We start from the raw sequence: 9,172 nt of genomic DNA, 5'->3' as shown, positions 1-9,172 counted from the left end.
GCTCTGGTATGGTTTCTGATTGAAATTGGTCCAATGTGCTTCTATTTGGCCCATTCTTGCAGGTAGCCATTCTCGTTTGTCAGGTGCGGTCCTGTAAATAGCCAGTTGTTTATGGAAGTTGTGAAGATGATCTGGCCTTCCTCTGTGCGCAGATGTCTAGGGAATGAGCTTAAGATTTTGGTAGAGAGAAATGAGAAGGAAGATCCTCCATCGTGTTTTCAGTTGAAACATGAATGGGATTGTTTGCGCAAAACTCAAACCGCCAGAATTTCCAGGGGTTCGACCAGGTCTAACTAAACAGGGCACACTAAACAGCTTTTTCCTGCGGTTCTAGATATAATGTTCTACTGGGTCTGAACATACATCTATACTTAGGCAGACGAGTAGAAACGTGTGACAGTCAATGGCTGGCCTTTAAATAGGCAGACGCGGCTCTGGCTTATCTGGCAGTGGAAACTGCAGCTATGGAAGTGTAGGGTAGAGTAGAATTCAATTAAGAGTGGAGCATTGGTAGAGTTGGGAGATTAGGTTGACATTTTCTTTGTGAGGGGTTAGTGGCAGAGGATTTGTGGGTAGGTTGGAGTATATAATCTGGGTGGAGGAGCAGTACACCACAGGTGAATTTTGTAGGTATAGTTCAAGTCCAAGCACTAAAAACGAATGTGCATTTAGTAGGAATAGGAGACGGCCAGAGGGGCTGATAACCCAGAAGGAATTTAGTAGGTGAAGGAGAAGGCCAAAACACTGAGAATCCTCCATGTCTTTAGCAGGGAGAGGTGAAGAGCAAAGCACAGAGAACCGTGCATGCATTTAGTAGGGAAAGGAGCAGATCAAAGCACTGAGAATCCCATGTGCATTTAGTAGGAGGAGGGGATGGTGAAAGCACTTAAAACCCAAAATGCATTTTCTAAGTGGAAAAGAAGGCCAAAGCACTGAGAACGTTGTGTTATTTAACAAATAGAAGAGAAGGCCAAAGCATTGAGAATGTCACATGTATTTACTAGGCGTAGGAGAAGGGCAAAGCACAGAGAACCCTATGTGCATTTAAGAGGTGAAGAATAAGGGCAAAGCACTTGGAAACCCACATGCATTTACTACATGATGAAGGGAAAGGTACTGAGAACCTCACATGCGTGTACTAGAAGAATGAGAAGGAAAAATCACTGAGAACCCCATGTGCATTTAGAAGATAAAAGAGAAGTCAAAGCACTGAGAATGCCACATGCATTTACTAGGCGTAGGAGAAGGGCAAAGCACAGGGAAACCTACAAGCATTTACTATATGGTGGAGAAGAGAAAACCACTGAGAACCCTGTGTGCATTTAGTGAGCACAGTAGAATGTGATTTTAGTAAATGGGGAGAAGGTGAAAGCAGGGAGAACCTCGTGTGCATTTAGCAGATAAAAGAGAAGTCAAAGCACTGAGAACGTCACATGCATTAATTAGGCATAGGAGAAGGGCAAACACACTGGGAAACCAGTGAGAACCCCATGTGCATTTACTAGGTGGAGCAGAATGTCAATGCACTGAGGTGGTGTGGTGAGTTGTCTGTATGCAGTCCGGTGAGTGGGTGCTTATATGTGTTAGCTTGTGGGAGTAGTTGGATGCAAGCCCTGCTGACTCCTGGAATAAGGCAATTAACTTAATCTACCTGGAGTGCCTCGCCATTACAACTAAACTCATTAAGTGCCGAACATTCACTAGCTTCAATCCTCGTTCACTTCTAGTCACATCCAACGCCCCTTCTCACAGCTAAGCGCTACCTTTTCTGAGACACCTCACACACTCCTCACCAAACAAGCAGCCACTCCATCTAACTTTTCCCCTCTCCAAATACCAGACACTGCCTCTATCTAAAGACCTGGCATACACCTGCCTGGCTCGTTTCCTCAATTACTGCCAGAGACCCCTGCTGACTTCTCCCTAGAACTTCCCACATCACTTAAAGTGAAACGCCCACTGCATTACCACTCATTGGTTATAACCCACTACTCCTAACGTATTTGCTCGGCTACAGCGATGCACTTCCTCTAACTCCACTCACCACTTTAAGGCAGACACTGCATCTAGCTCTACACCTCACATCTAGACATCAGGTACACTCCTTTTAATAGCCAGACACAGATACTCAAAGATCACCCCTGAGTATCTACCACTCTCAATTCCCCGACTGCTTACTATACAGACAACCCCCCTAACGCCTCTCCTTGCATCCAAATATTCAATCTCCTTTACGTTTGCGTATGGCCAGAACGGGGGCCAGAACCACCCTGCTTGAGCTCCGCCTCGACCCCAGAACCTCCCCGACCCTGCCCTGTGCTGCGTGTGGTCCTAATGCCCCCTGCTCCGGTGATCCCCCTTCAGGTGCACTTGGATCTTAGCCTGTGGGGGTGGAGGGAGCACCTAGGACAGTTTATCTCCATGGTCCCGGGCCCTTTCCAATCAGCGAACTCCGAAGCGTGGCACGTGGGCGCCTCGCGGCCAATGGCGAGCCTGGCCGGGGGCAGAGCGTGGAGCGCCAGCCAGGTAAGGTTGGCACCTGTCACAGGTGGCTGGCAGAGCCCGGGGGGAACGGACAGCAGCCCCGCCATGAACGGCAGCGAGGAGCAGTACTTCCCGGGCGCGCACCTCTACAAGGAGCCCTGCGCCTTCCAGCAGCGCGGCTCGGACTACAGCCCCGGACCCCCGCCCGCTTGCCTGTACATGGGGCAGCGCCCCCAGCAGCACCTGCAGCAGCACTCCAACTTCCCGGGAGCCCTGGGTGCGCTGCTGGACCCGGCCAGCCCCCCGGACATCTCCCCCTACGAGGTGCCAGCCATCGCCGAGGAGCCGGGGGCGCCGCAACTGCACCATCACTGCCACCCGCACCCTCACCATCAGGGGGCGCCCTACTCCCTGCAGGAGCAGCGCTTGCCTTTCCCCTGGATGAAGGCCACCAAGTCGCACGCGTGGAAGGGGCAGTGGACGGGTAAGAGGAGCAGAGGGGTCCCGGGGCTGTCAAACTTTGACTCACATGGGGATCTCCGCGAAAGATTATGGGGGACCCTGCGATTAGCCTGATTCATGCCACACGAGTGTGCCATGTATTCTGAGTCAAAAACCATTATTGGGAGGGATTATGTGACATATATAAAATACTGCATCTATTAAACAATAACATATCGGAATAATATTTGGTATTATCTTTATTGTTACGATTGTTACTATTATCAATAATAATCTCACCCTATTAGAAATAAATTGAGGACTCACAGGGAGCCAAGTGCGTGTATTCTTTCTACTCCTTCATCACAAGAATTTGCATTAATTTAAATGTGCTATAAACAATGTTCAGATACATGCGCCAAACGCGCTGACTGGATTTATGTGTATAAATTGCGGCGCACCTGATTCATGGAATTATTTGCGTGAAAAACGCAGATTTACGCGCCTTTCGGCCCGAGAATCCCAGTTTGAAGCATGGGGATTTTCAGGCAGAAAAGCGCGCAAAACTGCGTTTTTCACGCAAATAATTCCATGAATCAGTTGCTGCCTCGGCAGGGCCAGCTCCCACACTAAACACTTTAGGTGAAAAAGCTGGGGATGTGTCTCCTGAACTCCAACACCCCACAATCCCCACACACTAGTGAAAGCGGGGAATATTCGAGGTTCGCTTTTACGAGTTTGAGTATAAACATGGTGAGATGAAGGTCCTCTCTTCTCCTTGCCCTTCTGATGGTTGTTCGCAGTGTTCCCCAATTTCAAGGTGTCATAATTTTCAGGTTCCCCGCTTTCAAGATTTCGTAGTTTTTATTCTTTACTTAAAAAAAGAAACGTAACGAATGAAACGAAAGTACAACCAATAGCCTTACAGCCCCGTGCCCTTACCCTCTCACAAACATAAAGACACACTCGTTTCCTGCGGTCTTTTCCTGTGTGTGAAGTGCCCCGTCTTTTGTCCCGCTTGAGAAATGAACCTCATAACTCGACCTTTGTTGGGTGGCGTTGTTGTTTTCGTTAGAACCTGGCAGCTTCACGGTGAACAAGGAGACACGTTTACGCTCCCTGCAGACATGGCACTTGTGTTCGCAGCAGCCGGCAGCCTCTCGCCCCTTCACACCAGGAACAGGCCATGGGGCTCCAGAGGCCTGCCCGTGTTTTCTGGAATGTTTGTTTTATTTCCTGGTGCCCCGAATCCACAACAGGCGATCAATTAGGGACACGTGCACTATCTGGGGATTAACTCGTGCGTCGATGGCCCGTTAATACGGCGTGAACGTGCGGACGCTCGGATTTAAGTCTTTCCTCAAGTCAGCTTTATCGAAGCTAAGCAGAAGAAAGCGGCGAGGAAAGCGTCGAATTGGCGGTTTTACAAATACTGCTGTCACGCTGCACAGTGGGACATGCGACACCCACCCGAATCCACCGATCCGGGAACGTTCGTTCATAGTAAACACTCTTGAAACAGCATGCCCTTGAAATGTGTTTTACATGTTATTACCAGCACAGTGTCTATATCTCAAGAGCATTTGTTGCGCTTGTATCCCTGTGAACAACAGGTGTTGGCATTTACATATATGTAGCCTCAGGGTGACAGGTCGAGTAATCCCCGTCAGGATTCGAACCTGCGACCTACCGAGCGCACGCAGATACTGGCCCCGATTCACGGAATTATTTGCGTGTAAAACGGATTTTTGCGTGCCATTCTGCCCAAATTGCTATTCGTCAAACAGGGATCTGCGGGCAGAACGTTACGCAAATCCCCATTTTACACGCAAACAATTCCATGGATCAGGGCCATAGTTAGTGCATCTATCACAGGGGCTATTATTGACTGGTCACTGATGACGGTAGTGTAGCCCACATGGGACTATTGCTTCGTTTAAGGGATGTGCACATACCATTCATCTGATGGACCGTGATGCAGCCCATGAGAGTCCCGACACTATGAGCCCGATTTACAAAACGTTTTTCAATGGGATTGCACCGTTGTTAAGCGTGTTTGTAAATCAGCCCCTATGCATTTCCATTGAATGCAGCCTTTTTCACACCTGTCCAGCGTCCACAGCCTCCCCCTTCCTCTTCGTCTTGAGCCGGATCGAACCCCACTGTTGCTGAGATGGGTGACCAGGGCCCTTATGTGTCCTCTTGAGTCCGGGCCTCTGACACCCAAATGCCTTCAGCCTCCACCCGCTTCCAGCACTTGCCTTGGCACCCACTGGCCTATGCCACCAAAGGCCTGCACTCACATATTTATTGGCAGCTGACCTCTCTCACCTGAGCACTTTCAGCTGCTCGCTCCCTAGCACTTCCCTCTAGGTACACCTAGCACGTATTCCCCCTCCCCACTTCCTCATCCCTTCTCTCTCTCTGCACTTGCATGTTCTGAATGTGGTAGGTAGGTAAAGGCCTGGTAGGACTGCCTCTATCTTTCCTGGTTATATTTGCTTTTCATTCCCATGTTCCCTCCCTGTCGCCCTGGGACGCTTTGGAACACAATTTACTTGATGTATAAGGGTCTTACAAATGCACAATAAATAAAATAAATTAATATCTCCAGCATACTGAGAACTCTGTTGCTGGCCTGCTTTTGCCAATTTTATGTCAGCCATGCATTGTAGCACTCAGTGTTCACAGCGTGGTTATGTCAGTCCTGCGTTGGAGCGTTTTGTGTATGTCTGCCTAATGTGTACACTGTTAGCTTTGTTCCCAGTGTGTACATGGCCTTGTTTTCATCAGGTCAGCCTCCATCCCTCGAACTTTCTTTGCCTGCACACATGGCATCGGGTCTAGTGTGCATATGTTCACTGCCTTGCTCTTGTCTGGCAAGCGTGCATGCCGTGAGCTTTGTGCTCCTACCTGGCTCCATAACCTTACAAACGGCACACGTTTTACCACAATGGTTCAATTAGCTTGTGCCCCGTCCCCTGCCCCTGCACACCTCCCACATTCTCCATCCAGACCTGCTTAATGCCCTTGCCATTGACACACCTTCAGGGATTCCCCTTTTCCTTCCCCCTCTCCTACCAACTGTACCACCCCAGCCTGTCCTATCAAACAGTTAAAACTAAGCCTCCCTTAACACTAGCGTGATTCCACAACCTGAAAAAACTGAACTACTACCCAAACTTCCAATGCATCTAGACCCTGCACCTCATACTTCTCCTATACTTCCAATTAGACAAGCCAATACTCCCCAGTTCCCCCCTAACTCGTACGGAAACCAAGCCGGCCCACCCTACCAACGTCAATACCTTTACAAATCTCAGTTCACCCCAATACCAAGACCTGCCACAAAAAAAACAGAAGCTGTCAAAACCCATGCCCGAGGAGAAACCACCCTCATATCTAATTTCGGGGCATGTGGTCTGGAAAAGCTCTGAAACCCAACTGTTAGGGGTGCCAGAATCTTCCCTGAAGTGTCCTTGCCCCAGTCCCCCATTCTAGATGTCAGGCTGTAACACTCACCTAATATCTCGCAGGAAGACTGCTCTCCAAGGACTCCCCTTGTTTACAGCACAGCTTGTACACACTTTGTTCCCCTGTGAGTAGGCAACTATGTTTGTGTCCTTTCAGTGTCGATACTGCGAGCATTACACAACATTGTCCAGTGTGCCAGTCACAGCCCGGTTTTTGTCAGCCCGGTGTGCACACATGGCCTGGTGTATGTCAGTCCGGTGTGCACGCATGGCTCTGTTTATGTCAGCCCGGTGTGCATGTACAGCCCGATTTATTTCAGCCCAGTATGCACATAGGCCCGGTTTATGTCAGCCCGGTGTGCACGCACGGCCCAATTTATTTCAGCCTGGTGTGCACACATGGCCGGTTTATGTCAGCCTGGTGTGCACTTACGGCCAGGTTTATGTCAGCCCAGTGTGCACACATGGCCCGGTTTTTGTCAGTCTCAAAATATCACAAAGGAAAGAGTGACAATCCTATCACGTATACATTTACAATGTGCCTGACCAGGATCCCAGAACACATCAAGTCCTTAAAAGATTGACTAACTCATGTTATATGTGGTGCAAACAATATATATCCTTCTATGCAATAATATTAAAAAAAAATGTATATCCAAATACTAAAAACACTGTAGGATGTAAGACCATACAATTTTGCAATCCTACTGTCATAACTGTAGTCACGCTTAAATGAAAAACCCCAAATTCATAGAAAACACATTTTCATATTTTCTTGGAAATACAGTGGAGTACATAAATGTCAATCTGTATCCTATGTCGCCCTACATGTTTCTGTGCCTTATCGCTCAATATGCCGAACATTCCTCAGGGCTGTGGCTGTGGTGTTCTCTGTAGTATGATCACAGAAGGCTATTTATACACTAAGGTTTATTCAAGAATTGTCCACAAAGATAGTTCACTCGTAATTCAAGTATATGACATACTACTTCCATTTCTATCAACAAAAAGAGACAAACTCTTATTTTGATATGTAGTTAAAAAATAACACATTACCGTTCAGACAATGAATACATTTATAAAAATGATTTGATAATATTCCAAACAATCATATAAGAGTGCCTGTCAACTATACCAGGTTGACCCCTCATCGCTGATATTCAATATCCGTCACTCAAAGTCTGACATCTTGATAAAACAAGTATGCTGCTTATGTCAGCCCAGTGTGCACACACGGCCCGGTTTATATCAGCCCAGTGGGCACTCACAGTCTGGTTTATATCAGCCCAGTGTGCACTCGCAGCCTGGTTTACAATTGCCTTGTGTGCACATATGGCCCAGTTTATGTCAGCCCGGTGTGCATGCATGACCGGGTTTATATCAGCCCGTGTGCACTCACAGCCTGGTTTATAATTGCCTGGTGTGCACATATGGCCCAGTTTATGTCAGCCCGGTGTGCATGCATGACCCGGTTTATATGAGGCCGTGTACACTCACAGCTCGGTTTATATCAGCCTGGTCTGCACATATGGCCCAGTTTATGTCAGCCTGGTTTGCATGTATGGCCCGGTTTATATTAGCCTGGTGTGCACTCACAGCCTGGTTTATATCAGCCCGGTGTGCACATATGGCCCAGTTTATGTCAGTCAGTGTGGCCTGCCCGGTTTATGGCAGCCCAGTGTGCACCCATGGCGCGTTGATGTCAGTGCTGGGTGCACTGATGGCCCGGTTTATGTCAGTCCCGGGTGCAGTGACTGCCCAGTTTATATCTGCCCAGTGTGAACACATGGCCTGGGTATATCTGCCCAGTTTGAACACATGGCCCGGTTTATATTAGCCCAGTTTGCACACTTGGCTCGGTTAATGTCAGCCCAGTGTGCACACTTGGCTCGGTTTATGTCAACCCAGTGTGCACCCATGGCCCGGTTTATGTCAGTCCCGGGTGCAGTGACTGCCCGGTTTATGTCCGCCCAGTGATCACACATGGCTCGGTTTATGTCAGTCCCGGGTGCAGTGACTGCCCGGTTTATGTCCGCCCAGTGGGCACACATGGGCAGGTTTATATCAGCTCAGTGTGCACGCATGGCCCGGTTTATATCAGCCCAGTGTGCACGCATGGCTTAGTTTATATCAGCCCAGTGTGCACCCATAGCCAGGTTTATGTCAGTCCCGGGTGCACTGATGGTCCGGTTTATGTCGTCCCGCGCGCTCTGCCCCCCTGCAGACCTGTAAGTGAATTCTAAAGCTTGTGGCTCAGGTCAGAGTGCACCGGAAGCCGGGGATTGGCAGCCAGCTCGCGAGCCTGCATCTGCACTCCGGGTTCGGTTGAAGCACAAGTGCTCTGTATCTCCTCTCACAATGTTATCGCGTGCACCCTGTGCACTTTTTTTTGTCACACCTGGAATGCAAATATTTTATTAATCATTCTGTCCATACAGACGGCGGGAATTGTATATTCTGGCAATATTCCGTGGGCGATAGTCGCTGCCCTTCGACCTTCCTGCAGTGTGAAAAAAGAAAAGCCTAGACACTCAGAGGCTGGACGCATTGCTCCAGTTTTGCATACGCGGCTTATCCCGGAAGGGGCTTCTTCCGGAATAAGGGCATGGTTGTTTCGTACCAAGAGAATGGAATGACACACGTTTCCTCCCCTATACTTCTGTAAAGAGGGATACAGAGGTGCTTCAGAAATAGCGTTAACAATAACGCGTAGAGCATACACCAGGTAATAATAGCAAGGTCGGCGTGCATGTAGCGCTTCATGCCAAATTCTC

At 48.8% G+C, this 9,172-nt stretch overlaps 1 protein-coding gene across 1 annotated transcript in view; it reads left to right on the top strand.

Moving 5' to 3' along the window:
- The first annotated feature begins 2,589 nt into the window (after positions 1 to 2,589).
- The window catches only part of PDX1 (pancreatic and duodenal homeobox 1), a 43,862-nt gene continuing 37,279 nt past the window's right edge, over positions 2,590 to 9,172 (top strand). The window contains exon 1 of the mRNA XM_069639514.1: positions 2,590 to 2,968. Coding sequence (XP_069495615.1) covers positions 2,590 to 2,968 — 379 coding nt within the window. The remainder of the gene's footprint in view (positions 2,969 to 9,172) is intronic.

Source organism: Ambystoma mexicanum, chromosome 7q (genome assembly GCF_040938575.1).
Source record: "Ambystoma mexicanum isolate Mex_15411 chromosome 7q, UKY_AmexF1_1, whole genome shotgun sequence".
In the NCBI taxonomy this organism is placed as follows: domain Eukaryota; kingdom Metazoa; phylum Chordata; class Amphibia; order Caudata; family Ambystomatidae; genus Ambystoma; species Ambystoma mexicanum.
This window is presented reverse-complemented; position numbering and strand designations above follow the sequence as displayed.